The following is a 23,864-nucleotide window of genomic DNA, read 5'->3' as shown; positions in this document are numbered from 1 at the left end:
GTAGACCCTGTATATCTATTATTTTGTACTAAGAAAAAATAAGGCCATAATTCAAGCCTTACTTCTCTTGATAATTTTGACTTGTGGTGTTTGATTTATCCTAATCCTTTCGTTCCAGACTTTATCTGTCATTTCTTTGTTGGTTTTATGAGTTTATACCAGTAATTCTACATAAAGAACCCAATTTTTTAACAAGATGACAAACTCCAATCAACGAAAATTGATAGTGGGTATCGACTTTGGCACTACGTACACAGGCGTTGCCTGGGCCGAAACGAGACGAGTATGTGGATATACTTCGATCATAACATGGGAACGTTATTTTTTCTAAGTTTTGGATTCTCTAGGCTGATGACATTCATGTAATCGATACATGGCCGTCAAGACTGGGATCGAACGAGGGTGAGAGTAGTGTCAAAGTTCCAACCCAGCTACGCTATACACCACAAGGAACAGAATGGGGGTTTCAGATTCCATCCACCGTTGAACGGAATCATTGGTTTAAATTGTGAGTAAAAGTCTATCATAATAACTTCCTGCAATGTTTGGTTGATTGTTGCAAGATACATAACTGATCTTTTCGTTTTAGAGGATTGCAAGAAAATAATGCTTCTGAAGGAGGGGAAAAAAGCGCAGAGGAACTAACAACAGACTACCTGGCTGAAGTATACAAACATGTACTCTACACTCTAGAGCAAAAGATTGGAGCTGTGATTCTTCGAACAATACCTATCGAGTTTTGTCTGACAGTGCCAGCTATCTGGTCTGAGGCAGCTAAAGAGAAAACACTCAAAGCCTGCCAGAAGGCTGGTCTGAATTCCGAATCCGAGATCATGTTAGCGTCAGAACCGGTGCGCATCCAGTCATTTTTCACAATTTACATTCATTGATTGATGGATCTCTGGGATAAATAGGAAGCCGCTGCTATCTCTGCTTTACATGGACTCGATCCCCATGGCCTTACGGTTGGAGACTGCTTTGTCGTTTGCGATGCAGGTGGTGGAACAGTAGACTTAATTTCATACAGAATTAAGTCACTGTATCCTAGACTACAAGTTGAAGAGATGACTGCTGGAACCGGAGGTCTCTGCGGCTCGGTTTTTCTCAACCGCCGATTTATCGACTTTATAACGCGAAAGTTGAACGGACAACAAGGTTGGGACGAAGAGGTACTTGCAGAGGCGTCAGAGCGATTTGATACAGTGGTAAGTGTCTATCAATCACTTGGAAAGAAAAATTATGAGTAATTAAAGGCATTGGTACTCATGCATAAAAGATCAAGCAACAGTACTTGCCTTCTCGAGATGGCGACGACGGATATCCAGTGCCTGTTCCCGCTTTGGCCAACAATGAGCGAGTAGGCATACGACGTGGCAAGTTCACGATCAACAAGAACGATATGCACGACATTTTTGAGCCTGTCATTCATAAGATTATATGGTTCGTGCAAGACCAGATTCGCCTGTCCGGGGGTAAAGCGAAGTCGGTCCTCCTTGTCGGCGGGTTTGGTCAGAACACCTACTTGAAAGAACGTCTGCGCGAATCACTCCCGGGTATTGAAGTGTTGCAACCACCGAATGCTTGGACCGCTATTGTTCGTGGAGCTGTCATGATGGGCTTAAGCAACGCGAATACCTCTTTAAGCACCGTACAGGTCGTATCACGCAGGGCGAGAAAGCATTATGGTATGAAGTTGAATGTCAATTATGAAAAACGAATACATGACAAGAATAAAAGGTAACACATACTTCCTCCGTGTGATGGTTGAACCTGCTAAATATAATCATTAGATACTTGTGTCCTTATCATGGGGGCCATCGGGTGGAGGCAATGGAATGGTTCATTCGCAAAGGCGACGTCGTTGAAGAAAAAAAGCCGAAGATTATCAAATTTCATAAAAGATTTCCGGTTTCTGAGGGCAGAAGGGACTCTTACAATATTACTGTCTATGCTGATTCAGAGAGTTCAGCTGCACCAGTCCATCCTTGCGAGAATGTCAAAACCCTCGTGTCTCTCAGAATCAACCTAAGTTCCATATCCAAATATCAGTGGAAGAAGATGATCAAGACTGGCGATGATGGAAAGAAGTACTATATCGTTGACGGGAATATTGAAGTAACATTTTGGTCTGCTTCGACAACGTACAAACTCTCTTGCGAATGGGGTTTGGATGCATCCGTGACTGCGGAATATGCATGATGCAATTTGAATTTACTTGCGCACAACATGGAATAAGCCGATCATTCTTTGGGCTTGAATACCTCTAAAACAGGGGAACTTCTTTTTCCTACCATATGTCCTATTTTTCCTTGCTTGAGGAGGGCTATCAAAATTGATACTTGCACAATTGGATTATTAGGATTAAATAAATTGACAGAAATTTATCTTGAAATAGAGTCTTGATAGTCTTGCCTATGGAGGGTAGCAGTCCTTTGATATTAAATTGTTATAAAGCAAGAACATACTGCTTATGGACTTGCCAGTCGGTGGCTTATCGTCTAGCCAGTTTATCTATGCATTTATAGTTCTTATAGTGAATAGCCGTAAGTGATTAACTTGGGATGCATCGCTATCAATATGAGTCAAGGCCGGCTATTTCTCTACCTCGCTTAGACAGCATCGGCTTTATGAATGACCTCTTGGTTGCAGCCTCGTACGAGGGATGCTCTGCTGGCGGAAGACGCTCCTTGACTAGGAAGCTGGCAGGATCGTGGGTAGTGTTTTGTCCATTTTTGAAGGCATCGAGGCGCTTCTTTTTGTCTTCCTCTATAACACTGGATGCGGGTTTGTAACAGACGTCTACGAAGTGGTCAGAAAGAAATGCAAAGCGACTGCTAGTAATAAAGGTTGTGTTGACTCACAAGCAGCAAAACGGTCGTTAGTAGACGACGGCACAGCACCATAATGAATACACCTCTATATACAGTCAGCTTTTTGCGCAGACTCAAAGTAGTGAAAAACTGACCGAATCCCATAACAACAAATCTCCAGGATCAGCGCACACTTTAATCCATTTGCAACCCTTAGATTCCAGCCACTGAGCCATTTCATCATCAATGAATTGGAATGCCTCAGGATTCCAGCCGTTCTCTGCTTTCTTGTGATCAAACTGCTTCCATAATTCAGTGTAAAGGGCGCTAGACCCCTCAAACACCGTAAGTCCTCCGTCCTGAGACCCATTCGGGAGGAGATTTAGTATGCCCTGGACACAGCTAAATTCACTGTTGAGGGGTGATTGGTCTACATGAGCCCACGGTGCAAAAATGGGATCTGTTTTTTCTCGCTCTTTTTCGGGGATAGATAGGTTCATGCCGTCTAGCAAAATGTGAGAATCGAGACTTTATGATTCATATACTGTACCGAAATTTTGTGACAGGCTCTGAGTCAATAGAAAAGTAACAGTTCAAAGCGCTGATACGTACCATAAGACACGAGCAGTTCTCTAGTTCCCCAGACCTTTTCAAATTTGTCTATGAGCCCAGGTTCCGATCTCAGGTCCCACATAAATTGCTCCTGGCCAATACCGTATCTGGAGATTGTATCTCAGCATTTTGTCCTTCAATATTTGATATTTGACCACATAAACGACTTTACCTATTGTACAGCCCTCCACGCGTGTGGAAAGGGACATGTGCTGCATTCCGAGTATTTGAATTATGCCTGTCGAATCCAAGGTTCCAACTTTCAAGCCATTGATATGCCTTCTCAGCATATGCTAGAGCTTTTTCTTCGGGTATTGTCTGAGGTACGACTGTCCATCCCTTTGTGTGAAGTTCTACGAGCCAGTTGGGTATCTTGCAAATCTGGTCAGTCTCTTTCCTAACCGAGTCGCGTGGATGGTTCTATATACCTCTTCCTCAGTATCACGTCCCCTCAGCTTCAGACTTGGGACTTCTCGTGTGTTTGTCTCGATCTTCGATTGAGAGGCCATCGCTTGTACGCCAGTCTCTTTGTTCTCGTCGTGCAATGCGTTCTGGGATGATTTGGATCAACAGTCAAAGTTTGGAAGTATTTAATGGACGGCTACAGCTTTTACCTCCGGACAGAGGGGTAGATCTACCTGTGACCCACTGTTATCTCCAAATCTGAAGTATTGTAAATGTCGACGATAGACACGGCCGATAATCCGCCAAAAGAAAAATTTGCCGGCGAGAAAGCATACGATGCATTTCCCGTGATTCGAATGAGGCTCTTACTCAGGATTGACTCTGTAGTAAAGTTCTACCTTTCCCATGACCTTCGTTAACCTACGATCATGCGATGTTCAGCAACTAGGTGCTAATTTAGGCCGTTCGTCACATCATTTGCCCAAGTGTTCCAGGTGGGGACGACATCTCACGAATCAGATAACATGCTGAATCTGACGCCCATATATCCATTACATTTCTAGCAAGTTATTGGTCCTCCAGTGCCTGTAAGTGGAGGATGCACTAGATTGCGAGTAGTAAGAGATTTATTGGTTCGCAACTAACGAATGAACAGAATCTGAATTTCGTTCAAGTCTACATTTTTTCCGTGATTTTTTGTAATCAGTCATCGAGAAACCCTTTGCTTCTTCGCTCAAAACGGTAATATATTAAGGCAAGGTTGTTCGATCCAGCTTAATCAGTGCTTTACAACACTGATAACACCATCAAGTGGACAGGAAATTTTTATGTACAAAATACAAAATACCAAACATTTTCTCAAATAGTAGATTGGTCAATGTGTCTCTTGAAATTTTGACACTGAAAAAAAAAAAAGTCTGTTTAGGCCTTTTTCTTCAGAGAAGCAGCGTGTTGATTCCGTATATCTAGGTAACGAACTATCAGCATGGGAGATGATCACAGTTATAATTTAATAATGTGCCTAGATTGTCATCCACCTAACACATTCCGAAAACTTTTCAACCCAATTATTGAATAGACGACAATTTTCAATGGATTTCCCGATAGTGCTGTTCGAAGGTCTTTGACTTGTAGTAAGTTTCCATTCTCCTTTTGAACGCCGTCCCGATTATCTCTTTAGTCTTCGCTAAAGACCGTGACTTATAGCGAGGTGACAGTGGACGAAGGATATGAAGAGTGTTGTATTCTTTGCTCTTGCTTCTCGCCTCTCTAGATGAAGTCTATCTTGAATCTTACTCAAAAGTTCTACAGGCACCTTTCAAGGCCTTTATGCTGAAAATCATTGCACAGTTAGCTGCTCATGTCATGGTTTATATAAAACAGATTTCTCACATAGTGATTCGGCGATTCCAGCGGACAGAAGGTGGCCGTAGGGAGGAGGGGATATTTCTTTCAAGGCTTTGTTGCTAAAAGTGGCATGATGTTCAAGCACTAAGATTGACGCTTAGTCGTAGAATCTGCGAGTCTCGAGCAACATCATAATCCTACCTTTAGTCTATCAACAAATGATAGTGGGAAACGTGATGTTTATCCTAATGTCTCATTACCTTGTTTTCATATCATTGAAGTGAACCCGGAAAGAATTATTTTTCTTTCCGTAGCTGAGCCTTCAAAATTGAGTTGTCGATCAAGAGCTGTGTTCTGCTAGCGGCGGTGTTCAATCATCCTATAAGTATGGATTGCATCGCTCGCACTTCTAAGAATAAAGGTAAGTTAAATAACTCGACCTATTAAGGGAATTTGAACTGGCACTCTATATAGCTCGAGGCAAGATGATTCCTGATCGAGATGAGCTCATATGCTATTTGAAGGGAGTCGAACCCATACGGTGAAATTCTTTGAAGATATTTAACACAATCATTAGGCTTGATTTTACGCCACTGAGAGCGTGTGTGTAATGTGTCCCGCTCGGTATATGCCACATGCCAAAGCGCGACATTTAACTATATCGAGACAAGGCATTGATACTACAGTATGATAAGACTCTCATCCCGTTTTAATGGAGCTGACTGAAGATGTCTATGTAGTCAGCAGCTAGGAGATATCTGATCGCTGAATTCCCGATCGGTTGATGCAATTTGACACTCCTTGATATATCACAAGTGAGTTTGCACGTTCTAACAAGCTATTCTGCTCCTAAATAAAGTGGAAGTCTTGGCGCCTCAAATACCTACTTTGATTTGGGCAGTCTCATGTAATCGATGAGTTCATACATGGACTTGTCTATAACAGTAGAGCCAGTTGATTGCATGTACATGTTAATGATTGCACAGGCGGTTCGTTGCCACAGTATCGAATACCTTTTACCGGCCATGAATTATTATGTTTATTTATCAGAAAATGTATACGATGTGCTTCACCATTCACACAGAGCCACATGCATGCAAGGGGCGGTAACAAGGCCCTCGAACGGCCCAATCCATCATCGGACCGGTTTTCCTTGTTCAGCTGAACATTGCCACCAATTCGTCATTGTCATTTGCCAAAGCTGACCTGACCTTATACGCCATCTGTATACTCTATTTACACATATTTCTTACCCCGCCCTCTCTTCGTCTCTACATACTATTCGTATTGGTTTTAAGTATATAACTAGGCGTCTTTTGGGGGTTTATGAATTTTCTAATCCAAGCCATGAATGTGAATGTCTTGGCTAATCTTTGTTTACAAGTTTCTTACTTTTTCCAATATTATTTAAATTAGTCGGGACTATTTGCCTTCCTGATATGGAAAGATATGCAGGCCTTCTAGGTGAAGCGTAGAGAGCACCTATAAGAGCTCGACGAAATAGCCCCCTCTTCTACACCCCGGTAGTCCTTGTAGACCTATAGGAGATGGGTGAAATAGTCCCCTCTCTTACACCCCTGCACCTCCTTGTAGATAAGCCAAAAAGAGATAAGCCACCAACAATTATATTTGCGCGAAGTCACCTCACTATTATCAGATACCTGCGAATAGAATAGATCACTAAAGCTGAAGATATCAAGTCAATTCATCATTCCGCAGTAGAGTACTCCATTTAACCAGTAGGAATGTTCTTAATGGTTACCCATTAGGTTTAGGTTGATAGACACAACTTCATGTGACTTGGCGCAATATCACAACAATACTCGTTATCCAAACGTTATTGGCGACTATTAGGTACGCTTAGGGAGACTGCTGTACAATCACTAAGCATGCATCGGGATCACCAACATCAAGTATCCATTTACTAGAACCGGAATGATAGAGACTAAGTCGACTATGATGCGTGCTAGAAATTACACCCCGAAGATGAAAAACAAAGAAAGTTGTCAAAACGTTGGACCAAGAAAATGAAAATGAAATTCACGATAAGTCATCATGAATGAACAAAAGACATCCATGACTTACGATAGTCTTGAAAATTACAAAATTGTGTGTCGTAGGAGAATCCAAAATCGAGTGGCTCAGCGCAGGTTCCGTGTGTGCATTCAACTGGTTTTTGTCATACAAGATTCATGCTTACCTATACGTAGGCGAGAGGAAAAAAGCTCAACAGCAAAGGTCTTCCAGCGCAAGATCTAGCGAGGTTGCCACTTTAGATGATAACAACAAAACGATCGATGAAAGGAGTTCTGGATTGCATGCTCTAAACGACATGATTCATTATCTCAACATACCAGGATCTACAAACAGAGATCAGCACCACCAAACCCTTCTCTCTCAGACGATCATCAACCCAGTGAATGCTCCAAGGCAGCAAGTTGAAGCTTTCGGTAAGTTCGCGTGCAAATTTTCTATGCTTTTTTACCTCATCATAGACGAAAGTATTCACCTGTTCGGATGCTCAAGAGAATCAAGAAGCAGAACTGTTCAACGATCAAGTAAGTTGGAGGATCATTTTGGCAATTTCACTGCATATTAGGGATATATAGCACGCTAATGAGACGTTCTGACTTCCAAGTCTCTTTTTGTCAACCGAATCGAAGGAGATGATAGCCTTGAAGTTGACAAATCTGGCAATCGTGAATTTGAGGAGAAAGAACGTCCAGAAACTACACTACGGAGTGGGACCCTTATGAATTACAATAGTCTTGTATGAGATCAATCTCCAACAAGTATCTGAATGGTATTTTGACTAATCATAGGATGATCTCTCTTCGAAGTCGAGTCTACAGGATGACGTGGACGTGGCAAAGCAAGCCACTGCTTTGAAACAAAGACAAAAAATACGGATATGTGATCGCGCCGTGGAGCACCTCGAGAATGCAATCTCATTATACGACTTTGGTGTGTTCTTGGATATCCTGGTAGCCGATTCACAATTAAGAAACCTCTTGATTAATTCTTGTGCGAGTCTTCGTACTCTAAGATTCGCTGATATCTCGGACACGACGCATCAAGCTGATTGAACCAATAGTAATAATTTGAGATACAAGAATATTGAACAGCGTCTGTTGAAAGGGATAATGTGACTTCGACTCTTAAATTGTTCGGACTTGTAAAATCGGAGGCTGGCTCCAGAATAAATCTTAACACATAGCGAAGCACACAAGGTACCGTTGAACTAACCCCTACATACAGTCTAATTTCGAGTTATTCCTAGGCGTGCCATTAGCAGCCATCTAACAGTTAGTGTTTTGATTCGCGGTTCTGGGCACGCCAGACATGTACGCCTTGTGCAATCGACAGGTAGGGCCAAGATAATGAGCCGTATAAAATTGTACGACTCAACGGACTTGTCATCAATAGAGCTAAGGGCGGGCGGGGTATTAAACTATAAGCTTATCCATAAGCTTATACATAAGATTATTCGTAAGCCTGCATATGTGGAGCGTTATCTCGTATTCTCCAAACTTTTGACAAAGCGGAGGTAGTGGTAAACATCCTATTGTAACTTAATCGTCCTTAGGCTATCTACCTGGCTAATCGTCCGTCTGTACTTTGGGAGGCATTTGTGTAGAGGAAGGAAGTGAGTCCTCAATGGAAAACATCACGGGCAATAAGATATTCAAACGCCGCCCAGGGGCTTGCGGATCGTGCCAAGCTCGCAAAAGCAAATGTACGCCTGTTATATAGTTGAGCCTTTCAAATACGTCGTGCTAAGTTGGAGAATAGGCGATGGTGGTAAGCCGACATGTCAGAGATGTCTTGTAAGGGCTTACCTATCGAGTGTTCAGTCTTCAGACTTCATTAACTATAATTCTAGGACTCCGGTGCCTTGTGTTTATATCCATCACGGCGAAAAAGAACGCAGCGCTGTACGAATACCCCAGTGACTCTGGCGACGCAAATTGGTTTTTTGACTGGTGGCCACAGGTTCGAGTGATTTTACGCACGACATGATGTCAGAAATCATCACAGTTACATCTACCGAACCTCCGCCTATCGACTGTCTACCATCTAGCCCTATGGCATTTCCTACCCTCTCACCAGTTTCTTCTCAGATGTCTACTTATGAAGATAACGATATTCTCAACCTTATTTTCAGCGAATCGCCTGTATTACCGCATATTCAAAGACCTAGTATGCTATCTGCGCAAGGAGTGGACGTGGCCTTGGACGATCTTGATCAAATTAGAGGCGAGACCTCACAACGAGTTGACGTCGAGAAGGCGAACTGGATTGCCATAGATGACATTTCAAAGATTCCACAGAAATCCAACCTTAACATTCAAGATCAAGCTTTAACGGATTTATATTACGGTTTGCTACATTTGACATATGATGCGTGAAATAACTAGCTGATGGATATATCTAGATGAAAACAACGGTCTCGATTTTGGTCTGATCAATGTAGCTCGAAACGTCATACAATACCATAAGGTACATCACAAAATCTCATCTGGACTAGAAGCTGCTCTTGAAGAATTACTTCTAGTAGGATCCGAAATAAGTTGCTCCAAAATAGTCGCACGTGATCAGCAGCAACTATGGGATCCTTTCCAAAACATCGATATGTTGAAGACATACCTCAGATGTAAGTCCTCGTCAATATTTCCCTCACATCGATGTCCTCTCATTGATACGACATTTCGCAGGTTATTTGAGTGAACCGTACATGTAAAGACGCCTCTGCATTCAAAGATTGGATATATTTGAGGAAATTATTGACTGACTGCATACTAGGGGGGTACATATACTCGAAGAAGGGTTTACTTGGTCTCTTTTCCACGAAGTCTTCATACAAAGAGCCAACGATCAAGTGAAAATTAGTCTCATATATGGAGTGCTTGCTGTGGGATGTTACACATACTGGCACAGCATCAACCAAGCAGCTTCGGATATAGCACAGGATGAATCAGAATATCTTTTTGAGGAAGCCTGGGCTAAGCTGAAGACAGCTGGAAAAAGTGAATCAATATTAAGCTTTCAGGTAAAGTATCCGTTACCATATTTACATCCGATTAGATCAGGTTACTTATACTTAGTTGTCCTTTTTAGGCTCTGCTTATCTTGGTAAGACTCCTTTGGACCGATTTCTATTACTCGAATTCACAGTGTCCAGTTGGCATTTTCTGCCCAGTATCGACCAACTTTGAATCCGTTGATTCTTACGTCATGCGTTGCAAGTGCACAATCTCTCAGGCTCAACAGCAGAAAGGCCATTGATATGTTATGTCGCAATCCGGATGAAGAAACCCGTCTAAAGGGGGCATTTTGGCTGCTTTACACAATTGAAAAACCATACTGCATGCGCCTAGGCCACTTCTCTGTGAGTTTGCAGTGATACCATCTGTGTAATGTTTATCATGCTCTAATGAATATGCTTCGCTGCTCAGATGATTGACGATACTATGATTGATCACGTACCGTTAAAGATGGAGGACTGTGGCCCCTTATCCGAACTGGTTCAGCACTGCCATTTTGCTAAGATATGCTCCTACTCTGTTCAGAAGATTTACAGTAATGCAGGAGCTAGGCTATCTCTCACACGACTTCAGGAAACAGTCAATCAGCTTAGTAGCTTAGCCTCAAGTTGGAAACAATCATCAATTACTGGAACCGAAGAGATAAATATTACTTTACCCAGTATTCCGTTTCAGACGAGAATACATGAGTCGACAGTCATGCTGCAGTATCATGAACTGGTGCTACATATCTGCTGCAGAGCTCTGATCGGTGCGTCAAAAGGTCATCTTAATTCTCAATTTGAGCGAAACTGCCATAAGTCCTTGGTTGAATCCGCGTGCTCCATTTTAGAGCTTGGAAATGCTCTCCAGCCTATATCAGGTTCACCCAGCCGGTAAGACTCATCATTATGACGTGTGCTCCTAACATGTTACGTATGACCAGCTAATCGAGAAGCAGTCACCTCATACAGATACAGTGTGTAGCGCTATGTATTGTTGCAACGTCTTTATCGATGTGGCCAGACAGGTTAGAGCTCCTTAAACATCTCGGATTCGCATACGGCTTCTTTGCGAAATGCTCGAATTCCTCGGGAATTTCTTATGACAAGGTGCATAAAGTTAGTATTGCTATTCAAGACTGTCTTAAGTCAATATAGCAGAAATAGATCGACGAGCAACTATTTGTACTGAGCTACGCATTTACCTAGGTAGACAACAAGGCCTCTTTCGTCACAAACGGACATGTAGATAGGAGGCTGAAACGAATTAATAACTTAAGAAACCCGGCTTTCCATGCCGTTCAAACTGTCTATCCTCGAAATTAAACATATAAAGCTGACATTAACTGAAAACAGCACCACGCTTTTCACTGGGTATCTTTGTTCTCGGCTGAGTCATGCCGAGGCTGTAACTAACCTCACCAACTAGTCCGTATCTATGAGAAGGCCAATGAAAGATGTTGATTTTAATTATCATGACCCAAAAATACAACGAAAAGTAGAAGCGACCAATAGAATGCGACAGTCAAATAACATATCACTTAAATGGAGTAAGATTTGTAAACATTGATACATGATCCAAATCCGGATTAGTCCGGTAGATAAGGAGCTTACTTTTAGGCTGTTGCATTAGGCTGTTGCAATAATTCTGAAGGATATCGGAATCCAGAAAAAGACATATCATCATGTCGGCGAGTATAGTCTGCACACTTGGTGCAGATAATCAATTTGGCCCACGCGTAGCCGTCAACTGTCGCGAATATGATTTCACCCTGCTCTTCGAGGATGCTTTCTTCAGTGCCCTCCCAGCCGCGCTCTTTCTAATTAGCATCGGACCGAGACTATTTTCCTTGCACAAATGCCCGGTTAAGGTGACTTCGCATAAGTTGGCGGTGCTCAAACTTGTAAGTTGCCAGCGAGAACGCTGAATTAGTGTAGAAATCTCTAACTTCAAGGTTTTGCAAGAGTTTTCTCGCAGTTCTTTTTGTCTTGTACATACTTTTCACCGCATTTCGGTCTCAGTCACCTTCTCTGCATACCACATTGTCGACGGCAGCGGGAGTCTTAAGCATCGTCGCGACTTTTGCTGCAACCGTTTTATCATTTTTGGAAGACCAGCGCTCTTTCAAACCATCCGACACTCTTGTTATATACTTTTCTTTCCTCACAGTACTGCAGATTCCCCGTTTACGCTCGCTATGGCTCATGCCATCGGTGGGTGTATGTCAGGGACTGTGGACAGCAATATTCTCTGTGACTTTTGGTCTGGTACTCGTTGAATCTGCCTCAAAAACTCGCACTCTGCGTCCAGTGTACCTGACGCTATCGTCTGAGGAAGTTTCCGGGTTCTGGCCTCGAAGCTTTTTTGCCTGGATCTTACCACTCTTCCGAACCGGATTTTCAACGGCGATTGGGATCAGCGATATACCAGAAGTAGATCACGACTTACGTGGACACGCTACAAATGCGAAGTTAAGTAGAGCTTGGATGGAGTCTAAAGGCTCATGGCGAATTCTCAAAGCACTGTTCCGTGCCTATCACTGGTCAATCCTCTCTGCAATTGTCCCACGCATCGCTCTTATAGCATTCACATTATGTCAGCCATTCTTGATCTCCACAACTGTAACTTGGATGGGGTCAGAGGTTACTACCGAAACGAAAGGTTATGGCCAGAGTCTCGTTGGAGCTTATGTCATTGTGTATTTTGGCATGGCGGTAAGTGTGATTCGACGCGCTAGATTTATTATAGCGCTTCCATGTGCTCATTTGGACAGATCTCGACGGCTGTATATTTTCAACAAGTCAATCGTTTCGCGACCATGACACGCGCCGGGCTTGTTTCCATGATTTATGACAAGACTATGATGCTAAAAGCTAAGGATCTCAAAGATGCAAAAGCTATTACGCTTATGGGTACTGATATGGAGAGAATCCTGAATGCCATTAAAAACATGCACGAAACTTGGGCATCTATTATTCAAGCTTGCATTGCTATTTGGCTTCTTGAGCGTCAAGTCTATGTGGCCTGTGTGGTACCTACACTAATCTCTCTATGTATGTAGGCTGATTGCTCAAGAAATGCGCTTCTAGCTTTCTTTGTTGCATTATTTCTTTCATCGTTCGCTACTTACCTTCTTATAGTCTGCGTTTATCTGACTGGCCCGGTCTCCAAACGAATGGCAGCTGCGCAGAAAGCTTGGATTGAACGGATCCAGAAAAGACTTGCTGTTACATCGGCTATGCTTGGTGATATGAAGGCAGTTCAGATGCTCGGGCTCAAGGAATTGTTATTCAATACTATCAACAATTTACGGGAACTTGAACTTAAAGACTCGGTGAGATACAGAAAAATTATGGTAGTAGTCGCTGTATTGTGTAAGTGCCCCAGAACACCATTCTTCGTCTGTTCCCCTGAAGTCATGCAAACTGATCACTTTAGCAAATGCTCCTCAATATCTCGCCCCGTATGCAATGTTCTTGACGTATGGAATTATTGCTGCGGTTGGGAAGAACCAAACATTGCTTGCAGCGCAAGCCTTCGCGTCCCTCTCTTTGGTGTCGCTAGTCACTGCTCCACTGATTAAACTCGTCTTTTCTATTCCAATGTTAAGACAAGCGATTGGCTGTCTTGAGCGTGTCGAGCAATTCTATCTGAAAGAAGAGCTTGTAACAGAGGACACTGATTCTGCTATCAGTATTGACAGTCATGGTGCCATATCTCACGAAGCGACTGAAATGTCTGCACTGAATATGGAAATCATAAATGGCCAATTACTTGAATTCAAAAACACAAGTATATCGTGGTCTAAGGATTCGGACATCGTTTTGGCAGGCTTGAATTTCAGTATCCCGGCAAAGAAAATTACAATGGTCGTGGGACCAGTTGGATCTGGAAAGTCTTTTCTTCTCGAGAGCATTATCGGCGAAACAACAGTCAGACAAGGTGATATTACTAATACGGTATCATACGCTGCATATTGTCCTCAAACCCCATGGCTGATGAATAGTACAATTCGCCACAATGTTACGGGAGGGTCTGATTTTGATTCTAAATGGTATGAATTCGTCATCTCCTCATGCGCACTACAAAGAGATATAGAAAATTTTGAATCTGGAGACCACTACAAAGCTGGAAGCAATGGCAGCTCCTTGAGCGGCGGTCAGAAACAACGAGTGGTGAGTTCGGTTAGAACTAGCAAAGGTTTCGAGTGTTAACAGTCATTTATATTGCAGTCTTTGGCTCGTGCAGTCTATTCGAGGCTACCAGTCGCGATTCTTGATGATGTGTTCAGCGGTCTGGATTCAAGGTCTACCAATTCCATAATGCAAAGTCTCTTTAGCCCAGATGGCTATTTTCGGACATCCAAAACATCCGTGATATTGGCTACGCATAATTGTAGGTTATACATCCGCTGACATTTTGTATACTGATATGTGATAGTGGATCTTCTTTCATACGCCGATCATATTATCGTTTTGGGTGATGGGAATGTAGCTGATAATGGATCATATTGTGATATTCTCACGCGTAACCCGGAGTTGTTTACAACTTCATATTCCACGGAAAAGGAGTCAGAGGACGAGCTCAAACTATCGACCAAACAGGATTTTACCTCTCAGAAATTCGAAAAACCAGGTGATAAAAATGCGAATAAAGGAAATGGTAAATCGAATAATGGTGTGGGTATCCTACAACGAAATGGAACCCGGGGTGTATATCAGTACTACATTCATCGAGCTGGGCCATACATCTGCTTAGCAGCCGTTGGAGTAATGATCATTCAGGCTTTTACAGCAGAATATGCTAGTGAGTTGTCAACTTGTTTTGGATCCAATTACAATTTCTGAACTGACGTCTTGTGAAGCGGTATGGCTTCAAAATTGGTCAAACGAAAATGAAAAGAATCCGAACGGTCATCTGGCGATGTATCTAGGCGTATATACACTACTCAACGCACTTACGCTTGCCGGTCTCATTGGATCCGCCTGGTGACTAGCCTTCTTTCCTTGAATTTTCTCAAAAGTTTGTTGGGACTGATTGAATGCTAGGCTTATTACAATTGTGATCATCACAAATACTGCACGTGGACTTCATACGGACCTTCTGAAAGCAACTCTTTGGTATGCAGTATTCCGTCTCATGTGACAGCCATTATGATTCTTGACGGCTGAATCCGATCTAATGTGTTTTAAATCTAGGGCCCCGATCAGCTTTTTACAGAAATCCGACAAAGGGTCTTTGATTAATAGGTAATTTTTTACCGTCCAGATATGGTTCCACCCAAGGTATTCCAGTGAGATCTGACAGCTATACGATAGATTCAGCCAGGACATCAACTTGATCGACATGCAACTGCCTATCTATATGTATAATTTTGCAGAAGGTAAGAAGCGATGCCCATTTTACATTGATTTAGTGATTAAATGACATACCTCGTAGGAGCCGCCATGTGTATTGTCATACTGGTCATTATCTGTGTTGTGGGGAAATATTTCGCCGTAGCCATTCCTGTGATTGCCATCATATTGTGGGGTGTCCAACTCTACTACCTGCGCACTTCACGGCAAGTCAGGCTTCTCGACATTGAAGCCAAGGCACCGCTCTATTCACAATTCATGGAAACCGAATCCGGTGTGTCCGTTATTAGGTTGATGAAATGGCAAGCCCGATTTCGAGGTCAATGCGAAGAAATTCTTGACTATTCCCAGAAACCACTCTACATGCTGTATTGTATTCAGCAGTGGTTGAAACTGGTTTTGGATTTGATTGTGATGGCAATGGCGGTGGTTATAGTGGCCACAGCGACCGGGTTGAAGAATCATATCAGTCCTGGTGCTGCTGGTGTTGCATTGACTCTTGTTCTTCTGTTCAATACTGATTTGACCAACACAATCCAGTTCTGGACACTCACAGAAATATCCATAGGGGCTGTTGCGCGTATCAAGCAGTTTGCAGAAGACACTCCGTCCGAAAGTCGCCTTGACTGTGATCCTGCTCCTCCTAGCCACGAATGGCCCTTGCAAGGTGCTATACGTTTCGAGGACGTCACAGCCTCCTATAGGTGAGTACTGCCACCTCAAAGAAGCATGGAATATAAAGGATAATTCTGCAATGCTAACATGCTTCCAAAACTCTAGCACAGATACAGCCCCGATCCTGAAACGGCTGTCTCTAGATATCAAACCCGGAGAGAAAATAGCCATTTGTGGCCAGTCCGGAAGTGGAAAGACATCCTTGATTTTATTACTTCTACAAATGATAGATGTGCAGAGTGGCAAGTGTATCGTCGACGAAATCAATTTGGCATCACTCGACCGAGGAGACATTCGCACCAGACTAAATGTTGTCACCCAAGAACCCTTCTTCATACCTGGCAGTATCAGATTGAACCTTGACCCACATAACCGAGCGTCAGATGAATGCATTGAATCCTCTATCAAGAAAATTGGCTTATGGGCCCGAGTTGAGGCCAACGGTGGACTTGATATGACTTTTGTTGCATCTGACTGGTCTATGGGTGAGAGACAATTATTCAGTCTAGCCAGAGCTTTGACCACACCGAGTCCTATTCTCGTTTTAGACGAAGCCACGAGCAGGTGAGAAATCCAATCCCATCATATTCTATCATCCTTCGAAGGCTAAAGAGCTATCACAGTGTGGATTGGGAGACAGAAACAACGATGCAGAAGATTATTGATGATGAGTTCTCAGCAAAGACCATTGTTTCCGTTGTTCACCGGCTGCGATTTATCAACCGGTACGATCGAGTTGCCGTCATGAAAAACGGAGAGCTAGTAGAATGCGATCGACCACAGTCCTTGCTCAATGGTAGCACCGAATTTAAAAAGCTGCACGATGCTATGGGGATCAACTCATAGTCCAAACGCTCGGTGAATGGCGATATTATCTGCTGTGGATTCGAGACACAACATACATAGAATTCCATATAACTTACATACCGTTGTATACGTAGTGCTGTATCTTCTATGATGATAAATTTGACTTCTCGGCCATTTTACCACGCAAGGACTTGGGCATTGTAATGAGATTCGCGAAGATGTACGTTGAGCGTGAGTTGCTGGGATGGCCCGGCCGGCCCGTCCCGTACCACTCCAAGTAGGTCAGGGCTGCGATCACGTAGCCCTAAGACAATAATAGAGGAGGACGAACGTTTGCCCCATTATATCGCCCAGTTACTGAATTTACTAACATCTTTTTCTGCAGAATTAGGGTTATTACGTTAACCTTTCAAAAGATAAGTCAGACCTGAAATGAATTTCTTGCATGTCAAGATAAATACTGACATACTCTCAAGGAGCCCGGCAGCTCAATTCAGATTTATTTATCTTATCATAGGCGATTTATGATAATCATCCAGTAGTCTGAGGTGCATAAGATGATGAAGAAACTCTGAAAACGGATTCGACAACGGTGACGCTCCCTTTAACTGGTCGGTCTTGAATTTAAAAATTCTACTTTATCATAGCGGTGGCCTTACGATAATGCAATCAACTCTAAATCTCAAGCTGAACACATCTACATAGATGAGTCTCTCAGTATCGGTGATAATATGGTAGCTTCCACTTTGAGTATAGAAGCCTCGCTATTGAAGCCTCGCTATTGAAGGACTAACAGACAACGTAAATAGTAAATTTCAATATCCAGCAGAACGTACGATTGTAACGAGCGTTGTTTACCCCCTGATCACCGTCCATTTTCCTTTCTTTCTTCATGCCATAACTGTCTCGCAAATTGTCAAGAGTAAACCATATAATAAACTACTTCGTAGCCGAGCTGTCGTATCAGGTGTCTCTAAGACCTTCAACGCCTTTATGCCATCCAAACATTTGCATAGTTATCGTATCGTCTAGTGCTTGTTGAGGAAATGTTTGGATCTTTTGATTGGCACTAGTCTTCATAGATGTACTCGGGGGACTCAACAGCGCGCTTGTCTTCGTAGATGTACTCCGGAGATTCGGTAGCACGCTTGTCTTCGTAGATGTACTCCGGAGATTCGGTAGCACGCTTGTCTTCGTAAATGTACTCGGGAGACTCAGTGGCACGCTTGTCCTCATAGATGTACTCAGGGGACTCGGTAGCGCGCTTGTCTTCATAGATGTACTCCGGAGATTCGGTAGCACGCTTGTCTTCGTAAATGTACTCGGGAGACTCGGTAGCACGCTTATCTTCGTAGATGTACTCGGGGGACTCAGTGGCGCGCTTGTCCTCATAGATGTACTCCGGAGATTCAGTAGCACGCTTGTCTTCATAGATGTACTCAGGGGACTCGGTAGCGCGCTTGTCTTCGTAGATGTATTCCGGGGACTCGGTAGCGCGCTTGTCTTCGTAGATGTACTCGGGAGACTCAACAGCGCGCTTGTCTTCATAAATGTATTCCGGGGACTCGACGCCATCCTTCCCAGGTGCTAAAAGAAATTTTCAGTACAGCTTTGGTTCCTCTGGAACCGAACAAACATACATGGAATAGGAGAAGCGAAGACTGCTAAGGTGTGCAAAAGCACAGCAGTGATGACTGGTACATGCATCTTGGTGTGATATACAGGGTCACTAATCCGGTATGGTGGATGAGATACAATGTGGACTTTAAGATTAATCCTGGCTGAAGATTGAGTGTCGAACGTATCTGGCTATTTTATTCTTGTATACAAATATATAACCAGTGACATGTATACCATTTTATAACCGTCAGCGCAGCTCAAATAGTTGCTATTTGCCTACTACAATTACCTATCGGTAGCTATCGGTAGAATTGTATAAGGGAAAATTGCGCTTTCACCTTGTTGCCGCAGCTCTATGAAGACATATTTCCAACGTTTTTACCGCACCTCGGTAGAAGTTAGTCGGAGGTTGTTTTAGATCACATCATTGGAAGAAAATTCGCAATTATCATGTATTTCTGAAAAGGATCTTGTTCGGTTATTCGGAAAATTAAATTTATCGTAGTTTGCATCGCGAGATTTACAGCGGTAGTATCGGTTACCGGTTAGTAATTGTGTACCTCGTTGTTAAACCGCTGCAGTTTTGCGCGCTCTGAAAAAGTCGTTCAGTGACTCACTCTAGTGCCTTATTTTATTGTTATCCACAACTCAAAACTCAATTATGGCTTCTGACGAACATGACTTGGAAGATACATCGAGTTACGATTCACTGCTACACGATGAAAAGGATCGAAGACACTTCGGAGGCGAAAAATTCTCACGAGACCATGGTCGCCAAAGGACTTCCATAGTCTGGCGTGGATTGAAAGGCTTCTGGTACTTGCATGTTATGTTAACGACAGGTCTCTCACTATACTTCATCTACTGTACATTCAGAAGCCACGAAAATGGAGCATTATGGTCACATCGCCACCAACTGGATATTGGAGAAGATATGATGGGTATAGTTCCTCAATGTATGTATTTTAGGACCATATGTATATTACGAAAATTTACTAAAGCTTAAAGTAGTCCCGACTATACCAATCAAATTTTGGAACTCGTCGGAGTTTTCATACGTACAGTCGACAAATCCAGTGGACGACCTCGCTGTTCAGCAGGCATGGCTGTCTTTACATCCAGGTATGTTGTAGATCTCTCTTGTGCTTTTCCAAAAACTATAAAGGATTATAATTTAATGCCTGGATGGAATCTAGAAAAATCATCGCACATAAAGATAGACCCGCAGAGTCGCAATATCCCGAATCCATTGCAAGATGAGACTTCTGGAGACTACTACCTTGGAATAGCAGTTTTTCATCAATTACACTGTCTAGTGAGTCCCCGGAGTGTATTTTACAGTCTATACCCTACTTTGCAAAGACTGATACAGTGACTGTAGCACGCAATTGCGAAGAGCCTACATCTTTTATCTCGTCAGGAGCCAATGGAAGAGACTACTAGCCACGTCCAGCACTGTATCGAGTACTTACGGGTAACGCTGATGTGCCATGCAGACACGACCTTAGAAGGCGGCGAGTATGTGGATGCATTTCATAGAGCAGAGGGAATGGGAACAGTGCATATGTGTAAGAATTGGGATGACCTTCTTGGTTGGGCGAATATCCACACTTTGTAAAGCTTAGACAGTCGGAAATATTGAATTCTCGTGACACAAAAAACATAAAACTCTTACAGGTATACATTGGTTCCATACAAGTCATTGGTAAACTAAATACAACGTTCAAAAATGATAAAAGTTACGATTGCACCCATCACTGATGAGGTACATAACATTCCACATCCTTTCCATAATGAACTTCATTCACGAGATTGGTCTCTGTTCCTTTCAACACCTTGACACAATGCTGGGTGTGTTTATGATTCAAGAATTTCTTGGGGAAACACCGAGTTGTATTCCCAAGAGACGCGGTCATGGCACGCATCGTATACGCACAATGATATACATGATACTCGGGATCACTATATACCATCGAGCCGAATTTCCAATATTCCTTCAAGGATGATTCAGGAATACTCTTAGTCCTCTCCTCATCTAGATACCACTCAAATTTGGGAAGCTTCGAGAACTCATCGCGCAGCTCGTCGTTGGAACAAACTCTAGGGACCCAACCTGGCAGATAGACATCAAATACGCAGTCGTGAGCAATCTTGGATTCAAGCGAGTTTATATTTCCGCAGTTTATATATTCATCTTGCTCCATTTCGTGGCCATGGTCATGACTTATTCCCTTGCTCATTCCAGATGGGTTGGCAACATTGCTCAATTGAGATGGCTCCAATCTAGAGCCAAGGAAAGGTGAAATTTGGAGTCCGAGAAGTACATTTAAACCGACAATCAAAACAGCGAGTATCGAATATAAAACGATTTTTTCTAGACAAGGCGGCTTTCGTTCTGGTGCTATGGTGTTTCCGTGCTCATCGATGCTCTTGTTATAGCGTGGCAAAAGGTTGACAGTTTCTTGTGACGAAGAAAAGTCTTCACTGGGTGATGAGGCATCCATGGCCGCTGACTAGCAGAGAAAAAATGCTTGGCCGGTTTCTGAGGAATGATTGGAACGCCTGTGAATGAAGTTCAAATATCCTTGGTTTAAGATGTCAGGTAGACTAAGCAGATTCCCTCTGAATTAGAGCTCGTCCGGCGCTTCGGCGCAGCTCAGTAATAGTACGAAAATTTACCGTGGGACCGGTAATCATGTTGATAACGATTATATTCTAGCTACTGGAAGGACAATACCCAGGTCCCACATGTGTTGTTCGTCGGATTACCCGATGTGCGAACATTGAATAGGCTATTTTTTGCAATAATTTCACCATCATAGAGCTAAGTGTGCTAATATCCTTGATATCATTGGAATGTAACATTTGGATTTTCCTTAACATCGCTTAAGGATTTGCATTTACATGCGATCCTGTTGAATGGTCTGCCCACAAAATTTATAGACCCGACCTTGTATAGTACCATTTTTATGGTGTGCGACATCATGCTGAACAGCTATCGATATCTAATGAAGGTATGAAAGCTAAGCAATTATCTTATTCTACTGTAACTAACATTACAATTAAGTGGCCAACGGTCCATAAATATCAAAATGTCGATAGTGGGAAGGTGTACCACCGTCAACACTCATCTAGGAAGATGATGACCGCGGTTCACCACTTCTTCTCGTTTGGGTTGGGAACAGCCCTTGCTCTAGCAATTATATATTTCAGCCTTCGACGACATCTCCCATCGTCTGGTTATGATACCCATCAGATTAACCGGCCGCTTCGTGGTTGTGGTACTACACCCGGGGAGGCGCGCGCGGCTGGGTGCATCTTTGACATGCTCACCGTTGCATGGACACCCTCTGAGTGCGTTGATCCAGATCTTACCAGGGAGTTTTTGGAACTGGAAGACTGGAAGTACTATAAAGATAAAGAAGGGACGGAACAGGTTGCTCTCGCAGAACTGACCGCGGGCGACTGGGATGGGTACGTTTGGACCACGACGCGTTATCACCAAATCCATTGTATGTTTGTCTGGACTAGAATTCACTACGCTACGATGGGTGGCCCGCCCGTCGATACGTTACTTGGAAGCAAAGTGCATACAACTCATTGTCAAGAAATGATCATGAAGAACGACAGTGATCGCATTACAGGACGTCAAGAGGTTTTCTATCGCGAGTGTTGAAGTGCATCAAAAATGAAGACAATGCAGATAATATTCATTTCGAACATACTCATGTAAAAAAAATTATAATCCATTTCCTTAACAGTATATATCACTTTCTCTTGCCGGTCTAAGTAAATCCGGTAAGAAATACAAAATTAGGCTAATCGCGGAGTGGGAGGATTTATCGGTATCAGCCACTGCAAAAAGACGCCAGTTCCAGGATAAGCCCTATAATCCATCCAACGGGTTGACCTAGTTCCCCGACTAGAGCCGAATTATCTTGAGATTGAAGTGGAATCTGTAATCAGATTTTTATCTGCCAACGGGCCTCCAACATTACCCCTCGGTTGAGACCACCAAGCTGATCAAGAACAGTCAACATGTCCCCGTGGGCTCTATTAAGGAGTATTTACCCAGAAATGGAGTATGATCCAGAGAAAAATCACTCCAGACTTGGTTATGAGGCGAAACAAGTGGTTCGAGGAAAGAGCACATTTTTATTTCTCGTAATAACTTCCGGTCTCGCTGGGTAAGTGTATCGTCAGGCTTTAGTTTATCTAACATTAGCTAAACTCTACGAAGTCTGCAAGTAGCATTTTCTGTCCAATTCGCGGAAGGCACAGTCTGTCCAACACCCAATACTCGCAAAACTTTCTCATACTGATATATAACACAGAACTTCCTCTTATCACTTGGGATTCATCCCAAGTTCATAAATCTGATCTGGCTCTCGCCTCCTTTATGCGGTGCCGTCTTGCAACCCTTATTCGGAGCTTGGAGTGACATTTGTCCTTCACGTTGGGGAAGGCGAAAACCATTCATTGCAATAGGTGGGATCGGACTCGTGATTTCATTACTTGGGATCTCATGGAGCCCGGCCTTAGGCCAAATTCTTGACAGCTCTTGCTCAGGCTCGCGGCCAACGTGTGCAACATCTCAAACATTCGGAATTCTATCCATTGTATCATTGAATGTATCCGCACAGGCTGTTCAGGTTGGGGTCCGTGCTATGATGGTGGATCAGTGTCATAGTCAACATCAGCCTATGATAAATGCATGGGCTACTCGACTGATAACTACTACCAACACTTGTTCATACTTACTATCTTATGTGGATTTGCCGAGGGCATTTCCAATCCTTGGTCGCTCCCAACTCAATGCCTTGATCCTACTCAACTCGTTCATCGTTATTCTTTTTTAAAGCATCACTTGTCTCTGCACAAATGATACTACTTGGACACGAGAAGAGATTGATACATGGGTCCTTACCCGGGTTATTCGCAAAATACGAGACCTTCCTCTTCTGGTATCTTCCGAAATGTTTAAAATTCAGGTTGTACAGTTCTTTTCGTGGCTCGCATGGKTTCCTTTTATGCTCTATATCAGCAGGTATGCTTTTCTTTCCTGCGTTTCTTAATTATCTGTTAATTATTCTGGCAGCTTCATAAGCACCACCGGTAAGTTAAAGTTTACATTTGATATTAGCACCACCTCTTTTAACATTCGTGAAAGATCTTTACGAATCCGGCCAGTCTGGCAACGAGAT

At 43.0% G+C, this 23,864-nt stretch overlaps 5 protein-coding genes across 5 annotated transcripts; 3 read left to right on the top strand and 2 right to left on the bottom strand.

Annotated features, from left to right (window-relative positions):
- Positions 1-196: 196 nt before the first annotated feature.
- BHQ10_008391 (uncharacterized protein) lies at positions 197-2,199 on the top strand (the record flags this gene model as incomplete). Its single annotated transcript, XM_040881191.1, has 6 exons — positions 197-283; positions 348-508; positions 590-851; positions 915-1,205; positions 1,277-1,737; positions 1,791-2,199. The coding sequence occupies 6 exons, from the start codon at positions 197-199 to the stop codon at positions 2,197-2,199; spliced, it is 1,671 nt and encodes a 556-aa protein (XP_040736893.1).
- Positions 2,200-2,572: 373 nt separating this feature from the next.
- BHQ10_008390 (uncharacterized protein) lies at positions 2,573-3,931 on the bottom strand (the record flags this gene model as incomplete). Its single annotated transcript, XM_040881190.1, has 6 exons — positions 2,573-2,799; positions 2,862-2,916; positions 2,966-3,315; positions 3,423-3,529; positions 3,595-3,794; positions 3,851-3,931. 6 exons carry the CDS (start codon positions 3,929-3,931, stop codon positions 2,573-2,575), a joined length of 1,020 nt encoding a protein of 339 aa, XP_040736892.1.
- Positions 3,932-12,398: 8,467 nt separating this feature from the next.
- On the top strand, positions 12,399-17,079 carry BHQ10_008389 (uncharacterized protein; the record flags this gene model as incomplete). The annotated part of the gene is made up of 14 exons (XM_040881188.1): positions 12,399-12,420; positions 12,512-12,915; positions 12,975-13,254; positions 13,342-13,575; positions 13,640-14,376; positions 14,434-14,596; positions 14,642-15,007; positions 15,066-15,189; positions 15,250-15,321; positions 15,400-15,450; positions 15,520-15,584; positions 15,641-16,262; positions 16,339-16,797; positions 16,857-17,079. 14 exons carry the CDS (start codon positions 12,399-12,401, stop codon positions 17,077-17,079), a joined length of 3,822 nt encoding a protein of 1,273 aa, XP_040736891.1.
- Positions 17,080-18,109: 1,030 nt separating this feature from the next.
- BHQ10_008388 (uncharacterized protein) lies at positions 18,110-18,747 on the bottom strand (the record flags this gene model as incomplete). The annotated part of the gene is made up of 2 exons (XM_040881187.1): positions 18,110-18,627; positions 18,681-18,747. 2 exons carry the CDS (start codon positions 18,745-18,747, stop codon positions 18,110-18,112), a joined length of 585 nt encoding a protein of 194 aa, XP_040736890.1.
- Positions 18,748-21,644: 2,897 nt separating this feature from the next.
- Positions 21,645-22,336, top strand: BHQ10_008387 (uncharacterized protein; the record flags this gene model as incomplete). Its single annotated transcript, XM_040881186.1, has 3 exons — positions 21,645-21,674; positions 21,728-22,134; positions 22,192-22,336. The coding sequence occupies 3 exons, from the start codon at positions 21,645-21,647 to the stop codon at positions 22,334-22,336; spliced, it is 582 nt and encodes a 193-aa protein (XP_040736889.1).
- Between the last annotated feature and the right edge of the window lie 1,528 nt (positions 22,337-23,864).

This window comes from Talaromyces amestolkiae (genome assembly GCF_001896365.1).
Source record: "Talaromyces amestolkiae strain CIB chromosome Unknown scaffold19.1, whole genome shotgun sequence".
NCBI lineage: Eukaryota > Fungi > Ascomycota > Eurotiomycetes > Eurotiales > Trichocomaceae > Talaromyces > Talaromyces amestolkiae.
This window is presented reverse-complemented; position numbering and strand designations above follow the sequence as displayed.